Below are 22,605 nucleotides of genomic sequence, written 5' to 3'. Positions count from 1 at the left end.
TTGGTGTGTGTCTGTGTGTTATGTTGGTGTGTGTCTGTGTGTGTTATGTTGGTGTGTGTCTGTGTGTGTTATGTTGGTGTGTGTCTGTGTGTTATGTTGGTGTGTGTGTGTGTGTTATGTTGGTGTGTGTCTGTGTGTGTTATGTTGGTGTGTGTCTGTGTGTGTTATGTTGGGGTGTGTCTGTGTGTGTTATGTTGGGGTGTGTCTGTGTGTGTTATGTTGGTGTGTGTCTGTGTGTGTTATGTTGGTGTGTGTCTGTGTGTGTTATGTTGGTGTGTGTCTGTGTGTGTTATGTTGGTGTGTGTCTGTGTGTGTTATGTTGGGGTGTGTCTGTGTGTGTTATGTTGGTGTGTGTCTGTGTGTGTTATGTTGGTGTGTGTCTGTGTGTGTTATGTTGGTGTGTGTCTGTGTGTGTTATGTTGGGGTGTGTCTGTGTGTGTTATGTTGGGGTGTGTCTGTGTGTGTTATGTTGGTGTGTGTCTGTGTGTGTTATGTTGGTGTGTGTCTGTGTGTGTTATGTTGGGGTGTGTCTGTGTGTGTTATGTTGGGGTGTGTCTGTGTGTGTTATGTTGGTGTGTGTCTGTGTGTGTTATGTTGGTGTGTGTCTGTGTGTGTTATGTTGGGGTGTGTCTGTGTGTTATGTTGGTGTGTGTCTGTGTGTGTTATGTTGGTGTGTGTCTGTGTGTGTTATGTTGGGGTGTGTCTGTGTGTGTTATGTTGGGGTGTGTGTGGTGGTGGAACTCCCAGCGATGCTAGCCCGGTGTAACCACGCCCTTGTGTCTCTGATCCAGGTCCGGTGCCAGTGCGTCTGGTGAACGGGAGTGACGTCTGCTCTGGCCGGGTTGAGGTTCTCCGTGATGGTGTCTGGGGCACTGTCTGTGCCAGCGAGCAGCAGCCTGAAGCGGTGGCCAATGTGGTGTGCAAGATGTTGAACTGCGGAGAAGAGGGTGGGGCAGCCGTGGGAGCAGCGCTGTACGGGGAGGGTTCTGGAGTCATTGGGCTGGCCAACGTGACATGTGATGGTTCAGAGCCTGGCCTGTTTCACTGCACCAGCAGCCCATGGGGAGTGAACATCTGCAATCACAGCCAGGACCTGGGTATCAACTGCTCAGGTAAATCTCCCAGCTGCACAGCTCCCTCACAAAGATCCCGCAGAAACAGCTGAGGCTACTCAGAGCCTCGGGCACTCTCACTGAGAAATTGCCGCGGCATTTCCATTTCCCCGTATAACAGACTTGAGGGGCTGAATGGCCTCCATCTGTTCCTGAGGGATCTGGGCGTCCTAGTGCATGAATCACAAAAGACTAGTGTACAATTACAGCAAGTAATTTGGAAAGTGAATCGAATGTTATTGTTTATTGTGAGGGGATTTGATTACAGAAGCAGGGAGGTTATGCTTCAGTTGTACAGGGTGTTGGTGAGACCACATCTGGAGTGCTGTGGACAGTATTGGTCTCCTTATTTAAGGACAGATGAAAATATGTTGTAACCAGTTGAGAGAAGGTTTTCCAGACTAATCCCAGGAATGGGCAGGTTGTCTGATGATGAAAGGTTGGGAGAGGCTGGGCTTGTATCCGCTGGAGTTTAGAAGAGGAAGAGGCGACTCGATCCAAACCTTTCAGATCCTGAGGGGGTCTCGAGTGGGTGGGCGTGGAGAGGATGTTTCCTCTTGTGGGAGAATCTAGAACTGGGGGAGGGGGTGGGGGGGGGGGTGTCACTGTTTAAAAATAAGGCCCATTTCAGATGGAGATGGGAGAAATGTTTTCTCCGAGGGGAGGTGAGGGTGAGTCTCTGGGACTGTCTCCCTCAGGAGGCAGTGGGAGCAGAGTCTGAATGTTTCTAAGGCAGAATGGGATAGATTCCCGATTAACGAGGGGGTGAGAGGTTCTCAGGCGTTCAGCGGGAATGTGGAGTCGAGGTCACAATCAAGCTGTTCTGGAATGGCGGAACCTGACTGAGGGGCCGAGTGGCCTCCTTCTCCTATCCCTCGGAAGTACAGAGGACAGAGGGAGCTTGGGGTGTGTGTCCAGAGATCCCTGAGGCAGCAGGACAGTTAGATACGATGGTTAAGAAGGCACATGAGGATATTTGCCTTTATTAGCTGAGATATAGAATATAAGAGCGGGGAGGTTATGATGGAGCTGTATAAAACACTGGAGCACTGTGTGCAGTTCTGGTCGCCACATTATAGGAAGGATGTGATTGCTCTGGAGGGGGTGCAGAGGAGATTCACTGGGATGGAGCATTTCAGTGACAGGGAGAGGCTGGTTAGACTGGGGTTGTTTCCCTAAAGAGCAGAGAAGGCTGAAGAGGGAACCTGATTGAGGTGTGCAGATAGGTAGAGGGGTCAGGAACCAGGGGGCGGAGGTTTAAGGTAAGGAACTCACTGCCTGAAAGGGTGAAAGAGGCGGTGGTAGAAGGAGCTGAGAGTAACCTGGAACTAAAAGACTAACAAATCGGAGATTAATTTCGAGTGAAGTCACAAAGTGTCTGGAGTATATCTTACAAGGGTACTGTTTGCATAGGAACACATTTAACCACTGTTAGAGAATTTCGACATGTATTTCTGAATATTCTGCATATATCTTGGTCAATGGCAGAATGTTCTAAGGCACGATGGGCCTTAGTCAAGTAAGAAGAACCACATTCTTTGGAACAAAACGCCTTCGGAGTGCAGCTCCTGTCATGTGGACTGCAGATAGTCTGAACAATCCCTGACAAGTTAATGAGTAGCACATATAGTTTCCCGATAAGGAGTTAGTCGGAGAATATGGGAAAAGCTTTCAAAATCCATGAAGCCATGTAATTCCATGCTGTCAGAGTAAATATTGTTGCCATGGTTTATAATCCATACTAATAATGATTCACTCACGCCCTGCTGGGGGTGTGAAAATTGTATAATTCTAATACTGAGAGTGTCGGGGGGGGGCACGGTGACACAGTGGGTTAGTGCTGCTGTCTCACAGCGCCAGGGACCCGGGTTCGATTCCCGGGGGCACGGTGACACAGTGGGTTAGCGCTGCTGTCTCACAGCGCCAGGGACCCGGGTTCGATTCCCGGGGGCACGGTGACACAGTGGGTTAGTGCTGCTGTCTCACAGCGCCAGGGACCCGGGTTTGATTCCCCGGGGGCACGGTGACACAGTGGGTTAACACTGCTGTCTCACAGAGCCAGGGACCCGGGTTTGATTCCCCGGGGGCACGGTGACACAGTGGGTTAACACTGCTGTCTCACAGCGCCAGGGACCCGGGTTCGATTCCCGGGGGGGCACGGTGACACAGTGGGTTAACACTGCTGTCTCACAGAGCCAGGGACCCGGGTTCGATTCCCGGGGGCACGGTGACACAGTGGGTTAGCGCTGCTGTCTCACAGCGCCAGGGACCCGGGTTCGATTCCCGGGGGCACGGTGACACAGTGGGTTAGCACTGCTGTCTCACAGCGCCAGGGACCCGGGTTCGATTCCCCGGGGGCACGGTGACACAGTGGGTTAACACTGCTGTCTCACAGCGCCAGGGACCCGGGTTCGATTCCCCGGGGGCACGGTGACACAGTGGGTTAACACTGCTGTCTCACAGCGCCAGGGACCTGGGTTCAATTCCCGGGGGCACGGTGACACAGTGGGTTAGCGCTGCTGTCTCACAGCGCCAGGGACCCGGGTTCGATTCCCCGGGGGCACGGTGACACAGTGGGTTAGCGCTGCTGTCTCACAGCGCCAGGGACCCGGGTTCGATTCCCAGGGGCACGGTGACACAGTGGGTTAGCTCTGCTGTCTCACAGCGCCAGGGACCCGGGTTCGATTCCCCGGGGGCACGGTGACACAGTGGGTTAGCGCTGCTGTCTCACAGCGCCAGGGACCCGGGTTTGATTCCCAGGGGCACGGTGACACAGTGGGTTAGTGCTGCTGTCTCACAGAGCCAGGGACCCGGGTTTGATTCCCAGGGGACACGGTGACACAGTGGGTTAGCGCTGCTGTCTCACAGCGCCAGGGACCCGGGTTCGATTCCCGGGGGCACGGTGACACAGTGGGTTAACACTGCTGTCTCACAGCGCCAGGGACCCGGGTTCGATTCCCAGGGGCACGGTGACACAGTGGGTTAGTGCTGCTGTCTCACAGCGCCAGGGACCCGGGTTTGATTCCCAGGGGACACGGTGACACAGTGGGTTAGTGCTGCTGCCTCACAGCGCCAGGGACCCGGGTTCGATTCCCGGGGGCACGGTGACACAGTGGGTTAGTGCTGCTGTCTCACAGCGCCAGGGACCCGGGTTTGATTCCCAGGGGACACGGTGACACAGTGGGTTAGTGCTGCTGCCTCACAGCGCCAGGGACCCGGGTTCGATTCCCGGGGACACGGTGACACAGTGGGTTAGTGCTGCTGCCTCACAGCGCCAGGGACCCGGGTTCGATTCCCGGGGACACGGTGACACAGTGGGTTAACGCTGCTGTCTCACAGCGCCAGGGACCCGGGTTCGATTCCCGGGGACACGGTGACACAGTGGGTTAACACTGCTGTCTCACAGCGCCAGGGACCCGGGTTTGATTCCCAGGGGCACGGTGACACAGTGGGTTAACACTGCTGTCTCACAGCGCCAGGGACCCGGGTTCGATTCCCGGGGGCACGGTGACACAGTGGGTTAGCGCTGCTGTCTCACAGCGCCAGGGACCCGGGTTCGATTCCCAGGGACACGGTGACACAGTGGGTTAGCACTGCTGTCTCACAGCGCCAGGGACCCGGGTTCGATTCCCGGGGGCACGGTGACACAGTGGGTTAACACTGCTGTCTCACAGCGCCAGGGACCCGGGTTCGATTCCCGGGGGCACGGTGACACAGTGGGTTAGCGCTGCTGTCTCACAGCACCAGGGACCCGGGTTCGATTCCCGGGGGCACGGTGACACAGTGGGTTAGCGCTGCTGTCTCACAGCACCAGGGACCCGGGTTCGATTCCCGGGGGCACGGTGACACAGTGGGTTAGCACTGCTGTCTCACAGCACCAGGGACCCGGGTTCGATTCCCGGGGGCACGGTGACACAGTGGGTTAGCGCTGCTGTCTCACAGCGCCAGGGACTCGGGTTCGATTCCCGGGGGCACGGTGACACAGTGGGTTAGCTCTGCTGTCTCACAGAGCCAGGGACCCGGGTTCGATTCCCGGGGGCACGGTGACACAGTGGGTTAGCGCTGCTGCCTCACAGCGCCAGGGACCCGGGTTCGATTCCCGGGGGTACGGTGACACAGTGGGTTAGCGCTGCTGTCTCACAGCGCCAGGGACCCGGGTTCGATTCCCAGGGGTACGGTGACACAGTGGGTTAGCACTGCTGTTTCACAGCGCCAGGGACCCGGGTTCGATTCCCGGGGACACGGTGACACAGTGGGTTAGCGCTGCTGTCTCACAGCGCCAGGGACTCGGGTTCGATTCCCAGGGGCACGGTGACACAGTGGGTTAACACTGCTGTCTCACAGCGCCAGGGACCCGGGTTCGATTCCCGGGGGCACGGTGACACAGTGGGTTAACGCTGCTGTCTCACAGCGCCAGGGACCCGGGTTCGATTCCCGGGGGCACGGTGACACAGTGGGTTAACACTGCTGTCTCACAGCGCCAGGGACCCGGGTTCGATTCCCGGGGGCACGGTGACACAGTGGGTTAGCACTGCTGTCTCACAGCGCCAGGGACCCGGGTTCGATTCCCGGGGGCACGGTGACACAGTGGGTTAACACTGCTGTCTCACAGCGCCAGGGGCCCGGGTTCGATTCCCAGGGGCACAGTGACAGTGGGTTAGCGCTGCTGTCTCACAGAGCCAGGGACCCGGGTTCGATTCCCGGGGGGGCACGGTGACACAGTGGGTTAGCGCTGCTGTCTCACAGCGCCAGGGACCCGGGTTCGATTCCCGGGGGCACAGTGACAGTGGGTTAGCGCTGCTGTCTCACAGTGCCAGGGACCCGGGTTTGATTCCCGGGGGCACAGTGACAGTGGGTTAGTGCTGCTGTCTCACAGCGCCAGGGACCCGGGTTCAATTCCCGGGGGCACGGTGACACAGTGGGTTAACACTGCTGTCTCACAGCGCCAGGGACCCGGGTTCGATTCCCGGGGGCACGGTGACACAGTGGGTTAACACTGCTGTCTCACAGCGCCAGGGACCCGGGTTTGATTCCCGGGGGCACGGTGACACAGTGGGTTAGCACTGCTGTCTCACAGCGCCAGGGACCCGGGTTCGATTCCCGGGGGCACGGTGACACAGTGGGTTAGCGCTGCTGTCTCACAGCGCCAGGGACCCGGGTTCGATTCCCGGGGGGCACGGTGACACAGTGGGTTAGCGCTGCTGTCTCACAGCGCCAGGGACCTGGGTTCAATTCCCGGGGGCACGGTGACACAGTGGGTTAGCGCTGCTGTCTCACAGCGCCAGGGACCCAGGTTCGATTCCCGGGGACACGGTGACACAGTGGGTTAGCACTGCTGTCTCACAGCGCCAGGGACCCGGGTTCGATTCCCGGGGGCATGGTGACACAGTGGGTTAGCGCTGCTGTCTCACAGCGCCAGGGACCCGGGTTCGATTCCTGGGGACACGTGACACAGTGGGTTAGCGCTGCTGTCTCACAGCGCCAGGGACCCGTGTTCGATTCCCGGGGGCACGGTGACACAGTGGGTTAGCGCTGCAGTCTCACAGCGCCAGGGACCCGGGTTCGATTCCCGCTTGGGCCACTATCTGTGTGGAGTCTGCACGTCCTCCCCGTGTCTGTATGGGTTTCCTCTGGATGCTCCCGTTTCCTCCCACTGTCCAAAAGACTTGCGGGCTCATGGATTGGCAATGCTAAAGTACCCCTTAATGCCTAGGGTAAATACATGGGGTTATGGGGATTGGGCCTGGGTAGGATTGTGATCAGCGCAGACTCGATTGGTTGAATGGCCTCTTTCTGCACTGTAGGGTTTCTATGATGTAATTTTAGAGTGTTTTTGGATGTCCTTCAAAATCACCCTCCTTCGCTGCATTGGATCAGGCCTGGGAAACAAAGGAATATCTTTAAGCAGAATATTGTCTCCATGCGTCCTGGTACTACCTGAGCCCTAGTTAAGAAGAAAACTCCCTCATGCGAAAGCCATCTTAATGCTTAGTCTCTGAAGAAAAGCTCTAAAAGCCAGGAACTTTTATAACAATTAAGAAGCATTTAGATGAGTGTTATGATGCGGAGGTTGATCCCCTTTTGGGAAGCCATGCGGAAGCCCCCAGAGAAGAATACCTGGCTTCATAATCTGATAAAAGTGTTAGGAAGGCATGAACTGTTCTTCATTAATGTTTAGAGAGTCATTAACAGAAAGATCTGACATATGCTTTGAGTGAATAATTAACAAATTATTCTTTTAACCAACCGGGAACTTTAACTAAACAAGTAACATATCGATTAAAATTAGAGACTATTGGAAAGGTGTTCAAGTAAATACAAGGTGCATTCATTACCAAAAAAAATTAGAATCTAGTCACTCTCGCAAATATACAAACAGGTTTGTAAATTTGGAAAAACCTTTCAAGTTCTTCTGGCAATTCTGCTGTCTGTAATCTCTCTCTGATTTGGTAATTTTTTTAGATAGATGGAGAGTTCTTTTAAGAAATATGTTTTAGCTGGAAGGGAGCTGCTGTTCCCTCTCTCGGTGTTGAGAGATGGCAGCCCCTTCAGTAGAACTCCAGGCAGGTAGTTGAGTTCCTCTTTATCACTCCGATGACTTATTAATTTTCCTGCACCAGGATTGGTCAACAGCAACAAATTCAAATTTGATAGGGTTCTAGTAGCTGAGTGTCTTCTTCAAACTGATAGGCTGCTGAATTCAAAAGCCTGTTACCAAGGCAACCCTGATGCTTGGTGCTGGTTACAAATGTTGCAATCTGTGTACACAGTGTGCCTGCATTTTAAATATCCAAGCCAGCTTTTAAAGGGACCACATTTCACAAACTCAGCTTCACAATAATGAGCAGTTGAAGTGCCATAGCATCCAAGGCAACGGAACAAGTGTTGAGGAATGGGAGTCCGATAGATAGGTGCTTGACTCGGACACAGTGTGCCAAATGGCCTATTTTATGGTATGAAGCTGGGTGTTTCTAATCCGTCTGTTTGTATCTCTCTGTTTCAGGGCAGGTGCCCGTACGCCTGGTCGACGGGAGGGACTCATGCTCCGGGAGGCTCGAAGTGAACCATAATGGCACGTGGGGCACTGTCTGCAGCGAGGGCTGGGGCACCAAGGAGGCCACAGTGGTGTGCCGGATGCTGGGCTGCGGGTCAGTGGGACAGCCAGGGGCAGAGACCTCCCCTGGGGAGGGGAGTGGCCAGATCTGGCTGGGGGGACTGAAGTGCTGGGGGAGTGAGCGCAGGCTGGAACACTGCTCTGCCAAGCCATGGGGCAGGAGTGGCTGTAACCACAGTCTGGACGTTGCAGTCAACTGTACAGGTATTCAAACTTTACACTTCAGGGAACTGAGAAAAGATGTCTCCATCTAAATACATGTGTGTCTCTTTGTGTGTGTGTGTGTTTCTGTGTGTGTGTGTGTGTGTGTCTGTGTGTGTGTCTGTGTGTGTGTGTGTGTCTGTGTGTGTGTGTGTGTCTCTGTGTGTGTGTGTCTCTGTGTGTGTGTTTCTGTGTGTGTGTGTGTCTGTGTGTGTGTGTCTGTGTGTGTGTCTCTGTGTGTGTGTCTCTGTGTGTGTCTCTGTGTGTGTCTCTGTGTGTGTGTCTGTGTGTGTGTGTCTCTTTGTGTGTGTGTGTGTCTCTTTGTGTGTGTGTGTGTTTCTGTGTGTGTGTGTGTGTGTGTCTGTGTGTGTGTGTGTGTCTGTGTGTGTCTGTGTGTGTGTGTCTCTGTGTGTGTGTGTCTGTGTGTGTGTCTGTGTGTGTGTGTCTCTTTGTGTGTGTGTGTGTTTCTGTGTGTGTGTGTGTGTGTCTGTGTGTGTGTGTGTGTCTGTGTGTGTGTCTCTCTGTGTGTGTGTCTCTGTGTGTGTGTGTCTGTGTGTGTGTGTCTGTGTGTGTGTGTCTCTGTGTGCATGTATCTGTGCGTGCATCCATGAATCTGTGCTTGTGTATGTATGTGTGCATGCATATTTGTCCACATATGTGTGTTCATGAATGCTTGCCAGTGCATGTGTGAATGTATGCCTGCATCTGTTTGTGTACGTGTTCATGTGTGTACACATATATGTGCATGAGTGCATGTGTTTGAGAGAATGTGTATGTATGTGAGTGTATGTACATGTGTGAGAGTGTGTGTGTGTGTGTGTGTGTGTATGAGGGTGTGTGGTGTGTGTGTGTGTGTGTAAGTGTAGAGTGAGAGAGAGAGTATCTGTGTGTGTGAGTGTCCCAACCTCTCCAATCTATCCTCATCACTGAAGTTTCTCATCCCTGGAACCATTCTTGTAAACCTCTCCTGCTCTGTCTCCCACCCATTCACATCCTTCCTATAGAGTGGTACCCAGAACTGTACACAATATTCCAGCTGTGGTCTAACTAGTGTCTGGATAAGTTCAGTATAACCTTCTTGCTCCTGCACTCTGTGCCCCTATTAATACAGCCCAGAATACACCCTGCTTTATTGACTGCTGTCTCCAGCTGTCCTGTAACCTTCAATCCACACATACACCCAGCAGCCTCTGCTCCTGCACCCCTTTACGGATTTTACCCCTTATTTTGTGTTATCTCTCCACGTTCTTCCCACCAAAATGCATCACTTCACACTCCTCTATGGAATACACAGCAGGAGGAGGCCACTCGGCCCCTCGAGCCTGTCCCTCGTTCGATACAATCACAGCTGATCTGAATGTGACCTCAACCCCACATTCCCGCTGACCCCCCGATAACCTCTCACCCCCTCGTTAATCGGGAATCTATCCCGCTCTGCCTTAGAAACATTCAGACTCTGCTCCCACCGCCTCCTGAGGGAGACAGTCCCAGAGACTCACCCTCACCTCCCCTCGGAGAAAACATTTCTCCCATCTCCATCTGAAATGGGCCGCCCCTTATTTTTAAACAGTGACCCCCCCCCACCCCCTCCCCCAGTTCTAGATTCTCCCACAAGAGGAAACATCCTCTCCACGCCCACCCACTCGAGACCCCCTCAGGATCTGAAAGGTTTGGATCGAGTCACCTCTTCCTCTTCTAAACTCCAGCGGATACAAGCCCAGCCTCTCCCAACCTTTCATCATCAGACAACCTGCCCATTCCTGGGATTAGTCTGGAAAACCTTCTCTGAACTGGTTACAACATATTTTCATCTGTCCTTAAATAAGGAGACCAGTACTGTCCACAGCACTCCAGATGTGGTCTCACCAACACCCTGTACAACTGAAGCATAACCTCCCTGCTTCTGTAATCAAATCCCCTCACAATAAACAATAACATTCGATTCACTTTCCAAATTACTTGCTGTAACTGTACCCTGTGATTCATTCACTAGGACACCCAGATCCCTCTACCCCTCAGGGCTCTGTAATCTCTCACCATTTAGATAATAATCTTCCTATTTATTCTTCAGCCCAAAACTGACAATTTCACATTTTCCCACATTGTACTCCATTCACCAGATCTTTACTCACTCACGTAACCTATCGATATCCTTTTACAGCCTCCGTATGTCCTCCTCACATCTTACTGCCCTACCTTTCATTGTGTCACTGGCATGTTTTACAGCCAACATTTTCTCCCATCATTGATTTATATCAATCGTAATGAGTTGATGGCCCATTGCTCGTCTCTGCGACACACCACTTATCACATCCTGACAACCAGAAAAAAGACTCATTTATGTCAACTGTGATGATACTGAGCCTTTAAGAAATGTCTTTATATCCTGTTTCTTGTAAGGGGTATGTTTAAAGTTCAGGTCTATCTCACATGGTGCTGGTGTGTCAGCAGCACGCGGCTCACATGCTGAGAATGCAGGCTAATGTTTGATTTTATCTCGGGATGTGTTTATTTTAATCTGCATTAATGTGTCATTTTGGTCCCCCCCCAACCCTGGGGTTCCAGAGTAGAGTATTGATTCAGTTGATTGACAGATCATGTGAATGGGAGGAGCTAAGCTCACAGGCAAATCACACACAGTTTCTCTTTGATTTTAAAACAGTCAGTTTCTGTTTGGTCCTAAAAGAAGCAAGAGGTGTCTTTCTCTCTCTGGAGACTGCTGCTTGAGTATCAAAAGACCAGTGTGTCTCTGTCTCTCTTTCCAGTGGTGTTCAAAAGGCTCTAAAACTGTTAACAAGTATAATCACATAACCCTGTGTGATCCTAACCAGGTTTGAGGAGGAGTTTAAGTCTGTAAGAGGAATATTGCTCAATTTGGAACTCATGGGAATAGGTTAGCAGTTAAGAACTGTATCTTGTCATGCGCAAGTATTTCACTAGAGAAAAGTTAAGTGAATTCATTTGTTATGTTAAACTGTTGTTCAGTAAAGTTTGTTTTGATAAAAGCTTCTTTGTGTGTTGACAGAATCATACGTGGAGTGAAACACCTTATCCTCACATAAATGCCTAGTTGGACTTCATGAAATATTTTGGGGTTTCTGTTATGGTACCCAATCACCACTTTCAGTTCCCTGTTTGCTCGCCAATCTTCCATCTGTGTTTAATGGTATCAGTCTATGTGGGGCACACACCTAATGGCACTACCTGGACACTCTATACAAATGTTACGCATCTGATTAGTGCCTTTCCTTGTTCTTCCCCACCACTGTTTCCCCCTACTTTATCCCCCCTTTCCTTACTTTTTCTCCCCTTTGCTTCCCCTTTCCCCCTTTTTCTAAATTTTACTTCTCTCCCACCCATTCCCCCCGCCCCCACCACATCTTCATCTGTCACAGTTTACCCTCTGATTCCAGCTTCTCTGCCATTTGGCCATTTACACTCTTTATTCTCTCTATGGACTGCCATTAGCAGCTTTTCCCCTGGGTATTATGGCTATAATTCATCTTCCATTCCCCCTGCAATATAAATATCTCCCACTTTCTATACCTTTTAGCTTTGACAAAGGGTCATCTGGACTTGAAACATCAGCTCATTTCTCTCCTTACAGACGCTGCCAGACCGGCTGAGATTTTCCGGCATTTTCTCTTTTGGTTTCAGATTCCAGCATCTGCAGTAATTTGCTTTTATCCATCCCTTTGTGATCCCTTTACCATAATGGGATGTGAATTTTGACATGGTCTCACATAACAGTGTAAAGTTAGAGCACATGGGATTGTGGATAATGTCTTGAGTTGGATAGAAAGCTGGTTAGCAGATAGGAAGCAAAGAGTTGGCATAAATGGGTCTTTTTCAGATTGGCAGTCAGTGACGAGTGGGATTCCACAGGGATCTGTGCTCAGACCCCAACTGTTCACATTATATATTAATGATTAGGAAGAGGGAACAGAATGTATTATCTCCAAATTTGCAGATGATACAAAGTTGGGTGAGCTGTGAGGAGGATGCAGAGATGGTTCAGTGTGATTTAGACAGGCTGTGTGTGTGGGTATCTGTATGGTAGATGCAGTATAATGTGGATAAATGTGAGGTTATCCACTGTGATAGCAATAATAGGAAGGCAGATTGTTATCTGAATGGGTTAAATTGAGAGGGTGTAACTGGATACTCAGTGAGACCTTGGAGTCCTCGAGCATCAGTCGCTGAAAGTAAGCGCGCAGGTACAGCAGACTGTAAAGAAGGGAAATGGTATGTTAGCCTTCATAACGAGAGGATTTGAGTATAGGAATAGGGATGTTTTACTGCAATTGTACAGGGTGTTGGTGAGGCCACCCCTGGAGTATTGTGTACAGTTTTGGTCTCCTTATCTGAGGAAGGATGTCCTTGCTATAGAGGGAGCACAGCGAAGGTTTACCAGGCTGATCCCTGGGATGGCAGGTCTGTCATATGAGGAGAGACTGAGTGGGTTAGGATTATATTCACTGGAGTTTAGAGTGAGAGGGGATCTGATAGAAACTTATAAAATTCTAACAGGATTAGACAGGGTAGATTCAGAAAGAATGTTCCCGATGGTGGGGGGAGTCCAGAACTAGGGGTCAGAGTTTGAGGATAAGGGGTAAACCTTTCAGAACTGACGTAAGGAGAAATTTCTTCACCCAGAGGGTGGGGAATGTGTGGAATTCACTCCCACAGAAAGTAGTTGAGGCCAAAACGTTGTGTAATTTGAAGAAGAAATTAGGCATAGCTTTTGGAGTTAAAGGGATCGAGGGATATTGGGGGGGAGGGGGATCAGGATATTGAATTTGATGATCAGCCATGATCAAAATGAATGGCAGAGCAGGCTGGAAGGGCAGAATGGCCTCCTGCTGCTTCCAGTTTCTATGTTTCTGTGACACTCAATTCAACTAAAAACGTTATTCTTTCACTCAGCGCCCTTGCTGCTGTCTCTTTCTCTCTCGATCTGAGTGTGTGTGACGTTCTACAGCCGTGTCCTTGTCTTTGCAGGGCCCTTCCAGGTCAGGCTGAGCGAAGGGAGCAACATGTGTTCTGGCCATGTGGAGGTTTGGCATGGCCAGGCGGGCTGGGCCAAGGTCTGCGCCACAGGCTGGGACTTGCAAGATCGCAATGTGGTGTGTCGCGAGCTGGGCTGCGGGCAAGCAGAGGCGGTGAGCAGAGTGGACTCGAGCCAGGGGAGTGACCTGGCACTAACCGGAGTGCAGTGCGATGGCACTGAGGCCTCACTGAGCTGGTGCCTCACCGACCCCTGGAGGAGCCAGAGCTGTGCACACTCACAGGTCGCCAGTGTCACCTGTTCAGGTAAGAGTTGTGTTGATTTATTATTGTCACCTGTATTGGGATACAATGAAGAGTATTGTTTGTTGTGTGTTATACAGATAAAACATACTGCACGTTGAGAAGGAAACGAGAGAGTTCAGAATGCAGTGTTACAGTCACAGCGAGGGTGTAGAGAAAGATCAGCTTAATGCGAGGTTGGTCCATTCAAAAGTCTGACAGTAGCAGGGAAGAAGCTGTTCTTGAGTCGGTCGGTACGGGACCTCAGACTTGTGTATATTTTCCCCAATGGAAGAAGGTGGAAGAGAGAATGTCCGAGGTGCGAGGGGTCCTTAGTCATGCTGGCTGCTTTGCCGAGACATCGGGGAGTGTAGACAGAGTCAATGGATGAGAGGCTGGTTTGTGTGATGGATTGGATATCCATCACAACCCTTTTGTAGTTCCTTGCGGTCTTGGGCAGAGCAGGAGCCCAGACCAAGCTGTGATACAACCAGAGAGAATGCTTTCTATGGTACATCTGTAAAAGTTGGTGAGAGTTGTAGCTGCCAAATTTCCTTAGTCTTCTGAGAAAGTAGAGGTGTTGATGGGGCTTTCCTAACTGTAGTGTTGGCATGGGGGGGACCAGGACAGGTTGTTAGTGATCTGGACACCTAAAAGCTTGAAGCTCTCGATCCTTTCTACTTTGTCCCCATTGATGTAGACGGGCACGTTCTCCGTTACACTTCATGAAATCGATGATTATCTCCTTCGTTTTACTATCATTGAGTTGCCCCCCGACCCCCCTCACCGCAGTCCAATCTCAACATCTCCATCGGCAGGAGGCACAGTGGTTCCCATCCCTCCGTGGTCTCTTGTACACCAATTCAGTACACGAGTAAAACCAGTCAGCTCTTCCAGCATGTTCCCCCACTCAATAAGATCATGACTGATCGGAATGTGATCTCAACCCCACATTCCCGCTAACCCCCTGATAAACTTTCACCCCCTCGTTAATCGGGAATCTATCCTGCTCTGCCTTAGAAACATTCAGACTCTGCTCCTGCCGCCTTCTGAGGGACAGAGTCCCAGAGACTCACCCTCACCTCCCCCTCTCCAACCCGAGAGAAAACATTTCTCCCATCTCCACCTGAAATAGAAACTGAAAAACTAGAAACAGGAGGAGGCCATTCGGCTGTTCGAATCTGCTCTACTGTTCATTTTGATCATGGCTGATCATCAAATTCAATATCCTGATCCGCCCCCCCCTTCCCCCCCATATCCCTCGATCCCTTTAACCCCAAAAGCTATGCCTAATTTCTTTCTGAAATCCCACAATGTTTTGGCCTCAACTACTTTCTGTGGGAGTGAATTCCACACATTCCCCACCCTCTGGGTGAAGAAATTTCTCCTTACCTCAGTTCTAAAAGGTTTACCCCTTATCTTCAAACTCTGACCCCTAGTTCTGGACTCCCCCCACCATCGGGAACATTCTTTCTGAATCTACCCTGTCTAACCCTGTTAGAATTTTATAAGTTTCTATCAGATCCCCTCTCACTCTAAACTCCAGTGAATATAATCCTAACCCACTCAGTCTCTCCTCATATGACAGACCTGCCATCCCAGGAATCAGCCTGGTAAACCTTCACTGTGCTCCCTCTATAGCAAGGACATCCTTCCTCAGATAAGGAGACCAAAACTGTACACAATACTCCAATTGGATGACCTGCTTCTTTTTAAATGCAGATCCCCCGGTTCTAGGTTCTCCCACAAGAGGAACCATCTTCTCCACACCCGCCCCATCGAGATTTGAAAGGATTCGATCAAGTCACCTCTCACTCTTCGAAACTCCCAGAGCAAGGAGGTCTTACTGCAACTGTACAGGGCTGTGGTGAGACCACACCTGGAGTACTGTGCGCAGTTTCTGTCTTCTTATCTAAGACAGGATATACATGCCTCAGAGGGAGCACAGCGAAGGTTGACCAGTCTGATTCCTGGGATGGCAGGATTGTCGTATGAGGAAAGATTGACCAACTGGGCCTGCACTCATTGGAGTTTAGAAGACCATAACTCCATTAGTTTTAAGGTAGCTATGGAGAATGATAGGTCTGGCCCAAATGTTACGATTCTAAACTGGGGCAAGGCCAATTTTGATGGTATCAGGCAGAAACTTTGCAAAGTTAATTGGGGGAGGCTGTGGGAAGGCAAAGGGACGGCTAGTAAGTGGGAGGCTTTCAAAAGTGTGTTAATCAGGGTTCAGGATAAACCCATTCCTCTTAGAGTGAAGGGCAAGGCTGGTAGAAGTAGGGAACCCTGGATGACTTGGGATATTGAGGCCCGGGTCAAGAAGAAGAAAGAGGCACATGACATGCACAGGCAACTGGGATCAAGTGAATCCCTTGAAGGGTACGGGGAGGGGTAGGAGTAGAGTTTAGAGAGAAATCAGGAGGGCAAAAAGGGGACATGAGATTGTTTTGGCAGATAAGGCAAAGGAGAATCCAAAGAGTTTCTACAAATACATAAAGGGCAAAAGAGTAACAAGGGAGAGAGTAGGGCCTCTTAAGGATCAACAAGGTCACCTATATCCAGATCCACAAGAGATGGGTGAGATCCTAAATAAATATTTCTCATCAGTATTTACTGTTGAGAAAAGCATGGATGTTAGGGAACTTGGGGAAATAATTAGTGATGTCTTGAGGAGTGTACGTATTACAGAGAAGGAGATGCTGGAAGTCTTAAAGCGCATCAAGGTAGATAAATCCCCGGGACCTGATGAAGTGTATCCCAGGACATTGTGGGAAGCTAGGGAGGAAATTGCGGGTCCCCTAGCAGAGATACTAGAATCATCAATAGTTACGGGTGAGGTGCCTGAAGATTGGAGGGAGGAAAATGTTGTGTCTTTGTTTAAAAAGGCTGCAGGGAAAAGCCTGGGAACTACAGGCCAGTGAGCCTCACATCTGTGGTGGGTAAATTGTTAGAAGGTATTTTGAGAGACAGGATCTACAGGTATTTAGAGACACAAGGACTGATTAGGGACAGTCAGCATGGTTTTGTGAGTGGAAAATCATGTCTCACAAATTTGATTGAGTTTTTTGAAGGGGTAACCAAGAAGGTAGATGAGGGCAGTGCAGTTAATGTTGTCTACATGGACTTTAGCAAGGCCTTTGACAAGGTACCACATGGTAGGTTGTTGCATAAGGTTAAATCTCACAGGATCCAGGGTGAGGTATCTAAATGGATACAAAATTGGCTTCTTGACAGAAGCCAGAGGGTGGTTGTAGAGAGTTGGTTTTCAAACTGGAGGCCTGTGACCAGCGGTGTGCCTCAGGGATCAGTGCTGGGCCCACTGTTATTTGTCATTTATATTAATGATTTGGATGAGAATATAGGAGGCCTGGTTAGTAAGTTTGCAGATGACACCAAGATTGGTGGCAGAGTGGACAGTGAAGAAAGTTATCTCCAATTGCAACAGGATCTTGATCAACTGGGCCAGTGGGCTGACAAATGGCAGATGGAGTTTAATTTAGATAAATGCGAGGTGATGCATTTTGGTAGATCGAACCAGGGCAGGACTTACTCAGTTAATGGTAGGGTGTTGGGAAGAGTTACAGAACAAAGAGATCTAGGGGTACATGTTCATAGCTCCTTGAAAGTGGAGTCACAGGTGGACAGAGTGGCGAAGAAGGCATTCGGCATGCTTGGTTTCATTGGTCAGAACATTGAATACAGGAGTTGGGACATCTTGTTGAAGTTGTACAAGACATTGGTAAGGCCACACTTGGAATACTGTGTACAGTTCTGGTCACCCTATTATAGAAAGGATATTATTAAACTAGAAAGAGTGCAGAAAAGATTTACTAGGATGCTACCGGGACTTGATGGATTGAGTTATAAGGAGAGGCTGGATAGACTGGGACTTTTTCCTCTGGAGTGTAGGAGGCTGAGGGGTGATCTTATAGAGGTCTATAAAATAATGAGGGGCACAGATCAGCTAGATAGTCAATATCTTTTCCCAAAGGTAGGGGAGTCTAAAACTAGAGGGTATAGGTTTAAGGTGAGAGGGGAGAGATACAAAAGGGTCCAGAGGTGTAATTTTTTCACACAGAGGGTGGTGAGTGTCTGGAACAAGCTGCCAGAGGCAGTAGTAGAGGCAGGTACAATTTTGTCTTTTAAAAATGTTTAGACAGTTACATGGGTATGATGGTATAGAGGGATAGGGGCCAAATTTGCGCAAATGGGACTAGCATATGGGTTAAAAAAGGGGCGGCATGGACAATTTGGGCTGAAGGGCCTGTTTCCATGCTGTGAATCTCTATGACTCTTATGGATGAGAGGGGGATTTGACTGAAACGTATAAATTTTTGACAGGGGGAACAGACTGGATACAGGGGTGTTCCATTCCCTGGCTGGAGGGTCCAGATCAAGCAGTCACAGTCTCAGGATACAGGGTGGACCATTTAGGACTGAGATGAGGAGAGATTTCTTCATTCAGAGGGTGGTGACCCTATGGAATGGCCTCTCCTGCTCCAATCTCACGTTCCTGCTCTGTGTTTCAGGGCCGGTCCCGCTACGCCTGGTCGGTGGGAACAACGCCTGTTCTGGGAGAGTCGAGGTGTATCACCAAGGGGTCTGGGGCACCATCTGCTCCGGAAACTGGAGCGAAAGAGCTGCTGGCGTGGTGTGCAGGGTGCTCAACTGTGACAAGCCGCGACAGACAGTGGGACTCGCCTACCACAGCAACAGAACCAGCGGGTTTGGTCTGGAGGAGGTGACGTGCGATGGTGATGAGGCGACACTCGGTCTCTGCTCCACCGGTCACTGGGGCCAGCTCCACTGCAATTCCAAACAGGACGTGGGAGTCACCTGTTCAGGTAAGCGAGGTCAGCTATTCACAGCACAGCAAGGCCTCTTAATCCATATGGTAATCACAGACGAGAGAGGGAGTAATCTCCCTCTATACTGTCCCCATCAAACACTCCCAGGACAGGTACAGCACGGGGTTAGATACAGAGTAAAGCTCCCTCTACACTGTCCCCATCAAACACTCCCAGGACAGGTACAGCACGGGGTTAGATACAGAGTAAAGCTCCCTCTACACTGTCCCCATCAAACACTCCCAGGACAGGTACAGCACGGGGTTAGATACAGAGTAAAGCTCCCTCTACACTGTCCCCATCAAACACTCCCAGGACAGGTACAGCACGGGGTTAGATACAGAGTAAAGCTCCCTCTACACTGTCCCCCATCAAACACTCCCAGGACAGGGACAGCACGGGGTTAGATACAGAGTAAAGCTCCCTCTACACTGTCCCCCATCAAACACTCCCAGGACAGGTACAGCACGGGGTTAGATACAGAGTAAAGCTCCCTCTACACTGTCCCCATCAAACACTCCCAGGACAGGTACAGCACGGGGTTAGATACAGAGTAAAGCTCCCTCTACACTGTCCCCATCAAACACTCCCAGGACAGGTACAGCACGGGGTTAGATACAGAGTAAAGCTCCCTCTACACTGTCCCCATCAAACACTCCCAGGACAGGTACAGCACGGGGTTAGATACAGAGTAAAGCTCCCTCTACACTGTCCCCATCAAACACTCCCAGGACAGGTACAGCACGGGGTTAGATACAGAGTAAAGCTCCCTCTACACTGTCCCCCCATCAAACACTCCCAGGACAGGTACAGCACGGGGTTAGATACAGAGTAAAGCTCCCTCTACACTGTCCCCATCAAACACTCCCAGGACAGGTACAGCACGGGGTTAGATACAGAGTAAAGCTCCCTCTACACTGTCCCCCTATCAAACACTCCCAGGACAGGTACAGCACGGGGTTAGATACAGAGTAAAGCTTTCTCTACACTGTTCCCCATCAAACACTCCCAGGACAGGTACAGCATGGGGTTTATCCTGGGAAATATCCTGGGGATCAGTCTAATTGATTTTCCTCTCTCCACTCTCTCATGTTCAGCTGTGCTGCCGGTACGTTTGGTGGGCGGGAACAATGTGTGCTCGGGCAGAGTTGAGGTTCACCGTGATGGATCCTGGGGGACAGTGTGTGACCAGGACTGGGAACTGACTGATGCAGAGGTGGTGTGCCGGATGCTGAACTGTGGCACAGCGTTTGCGGCAGAGCAGGGTGCCTACTACGGACAGGGGAATGGTGGGATGAAGCTGGATATGGTGCGGTGTGACGGCTCAGAGCTCACTCTGGACGCCTGCATTGCAAAACGCCCGGCCTGTGAAAACTGTACCCGATGCACAGACGCTGGAGTTACCTGCACAGGTGAGCAGTCTCACAATAACCCCCTCACACCCAGTCTAATCCCACTCTCCCCCTCACTCCCCGCACCCTTTAATATCCCACCCAGTCTAATCCCACTCTCCCCCCTCACTCCCCACACCCTTTAATATCCCACCCAGTCTAATCCCACTCTCCCCCTCACTCCCCGCACCCTTTAATATCCCACCCAGTCTAATCCCGCTCTCCCCCTCACTCTCCGCACCCTTTAATATCCCACCCAGTCTAATCCCACTCTCCCCCTCACTCCCCGCACCCTTTAATATCCCACCCAGTCTAATCCCGCTCTCCCCCTCACTCTCCGCACCCTTTAATATCCCACCCAGTCTAATCCCACTCTCCCCCTCACTCCCCACACCCTTTAATATCCCACCCAGTCTAATCCCACTCTCCCCCCTCACTCCCCGCACCCTTTAATATCCCACCCAGTCTAATCCCACTCTCCCCCCTCACTCCCCACACCCTTTAATATCCCACCCAGTCTAATCCCACTCTCCCCCATCACTCCCCGCACCCTTTAATATCCCACCCAGTCTAATCCCACTCTCCCCCATCACTCCCCGCACCCTTTAATATCCCACCCAGTCTAATCCCACTCTCCCCCCTCACTCCCCGCACCCTTTAATATCCCACCCAGTCTAATCCCACTCTCCCCCTCACTCCCCGCACCCTTTAATATCCCACCCAGTCTAATCCCACTCTCCCCCTCACTCCCCGCACCCTTTAATACCCCACCCAGTCTAATCCCACTCTCCCTGCACCCTTTAATATCCCACCCAGTCTAATCCCACTCTCCCCCTCACTCCCCGCACCCTTTAATATCCCACCCAGTCAAATCCCACTCTCCCCCTCACTCCCCCCACCCTTTAATATCCCACCCAGTCAAATCCCACTCTCCCCCTCACTCCCCGCACCTTGTATTACTCCCGACAGCATAAAAGTTTGCTGATAATCTCCATGTCTCCTTCCCAAACATCACCCATACCCCGCCGTCCTTCCCTGGTCATGGAGTGGAATCCTGGTTGATTTTAATACCTCTCCTAATCCTCTGCCGGCAGGTCCCATTCCCGTGCGGCTGGTGGACAGAAGCACCATGTGTTCTGGAAGGGTCGAGGTCTATCGCGATGGTGTCTGGAGCTCCATCTGCAGTGACGGATGGGATGAAAGGGAGGCCGGGGTGGTGTGCAGGATGCTAAACTGCGGAGAGGTTCTGTTGCCACCAAGAGTCCTCGACCACGGATACGGTGTTGGTCTCGATAACCTGAGTTGTGTTGGCACGGAGCCTTTCCTGGATCAGTGCTCAGCTAAACCCTGGAGTGTGAAGAATTGCCCTCGAGCAGGTGTTACCTGCACAGGTGAGTGTCTCGGGAACCCACTCTGATGTGGCTGGGAGAGACGGGTGAGATCCCTTCCGTAACTATCCCTTCCCTCCAACTCTCATCCTCCTGTTCAAATCCCTCCCTCCCTCCCTCCCTATCTCTGTAACCTCCTCCAGCCCCTACAATTCTCATCCTTCCTCTCTTGCCCCATATGCCCTGCAGTCCAGGACCATCTCTGGCTCAAATTGGAGTAGACCAAAACTAAAACTTGGGCTTTCGTGACGAGCCAATACCCACCCAGTGAGGTAGGCACTTGACTTAAGTCCCCAAGAACTCGCTTTAACCATCTGCAGCTCAATGTCCCTTCGACACCCCATTCACTCATATCCTGGGTTACCATTGACCTGAAACTGAACCAGACCCAGCCATATAAATACTGCGGCTCCCAGAGTAGGTCAGAGACTGGGAATCCTGCAGAGAGTGACTCACCTCCTGACTCCCCCCAAAGCCTGTCCACCATCTACAAGGACACAAGTCAGGAGTGTGATGGAATACTCTCCACTTGCCTGGATGAGTGCGGCTCCCAACAACACTCGAGAAGCTCGACACCATCCAGGACAAAGCAGCCCCCACTCGATCGACACACTAACCCCCACCCTCAACATTCACTCCCTCCACCACCGACACACAGAGGCAGCCGTGTGTACCATCTACAAGATGCACTGCAGTGACTCACCAAGGCTCCTTCCACAGCACCTTCCAAACCCGCCACCTCTACCACCTAGAAGGACAAGGGCAGCAGACACATGGGGAACACCACCACCTGCAAGCTCCCCCTCCGAGCCCCACACACACCATCCTGACTTGGAAATATATCGGCCATTCCTTCACTGTCACTGGGTCAAAATCCTGGAACTCCCTCCCTAACAGCACTGTGGGTGTACCTACACCACACAGGACTGCAGCGGGTTCAGGGTGGTGGTTCACCCACCACCTTCTCGAGGGACAATTGGTGATGAGTTATAAATGCTGGGTCCAGCCAGCGAGGCTCACATTCTGGGAATGGATCAATAAAAACATGTTTTGTGTTTTTTTTCTCCCAGGAAGCATCAGGACGTGGAATCAGAGCAGCTGCCTCAGCGATGCAGGTTTGTGGAAGAAATGTGCCAGTGATTCTGCTAGCTGGGGCCTTCACATCAGTGCCCAGTGCAACACAACAGCCCCTCCCCTCTGACATCTCCCCCTCACACTCCCAAAAGTTCACCGTTCCCAAGAGCTCTTCCAGGTCAGAGT

The 22,605-nt window shown here is 51.1% G+C and overlaps 1 protein-coding gene across 1 annotated transcript in view; it reads left to right on the top strand.

Annotated features, from left to right (window-relative positions):
- Positions 1 to 791: 791 nt before the first annotated feature.
- LOC145340344 (scavenger receptor cysteine-rich type 1 protein M130-like) overlaps positions 792 to 22,605 on the top strand; it is a gene marked incomplete at its 5' end in the record, with an annotated part of 26,679 nt that continues 4,865 nt past the window's right edge. Inside the window, 7 exons of the mRNA XM_080184800.1 lie at positions 792 to 1,112; positions 8,116 to 8,430; positions 13,429 to 13,740; positions 18,249 to 18,563; positions 19,664 to 19,978; positions 21,052 to 21,348; positions 22,416 to 22,460. Of these exons, the coding sequence (XP_080040926.1) occupies positions 792 to 1,112; positions 8,116 to 8,430; positions 13,429 to 13,740; positions 18,249 to 18,563; positions 19,664 to 19,978; positions 21,052 to 21,348; positions 22,416 to 22,460 (1,920 nt within the window). The remainder of the gene's footprint in view (positions 1,113 to 8,115; positions 8,431 to 13,428; positions 13,741 to 18,248; positions 18,564 to 19,663; positions 19,979 to 21,051; positions 21,349 to 22,415; positions 22,461 to 22,605) is intronic.

Source organism: Carcharhinus amblyrhynchos, unplaced genomic scaffold, assembly GCF_965287045.1.
Source record: "Carcharhinus amblyrhynchos unplaced genomic scaffold, sCarAmb.v2.hapA scaffold_946, whole genome shotgun sequence".
Lineage (NCBI taxonomy): Eukaryota > Metazoa > Chordata > Chondrichthyes > Carcharhiniformes > Carcharhinidae > Carcharhinus > Carcharhinus amblyrhynchos.
Note: the sequence above shows the minus strand (reverse complement) of the source record. Positions and strands in the feature narration are given on the sequence as shown.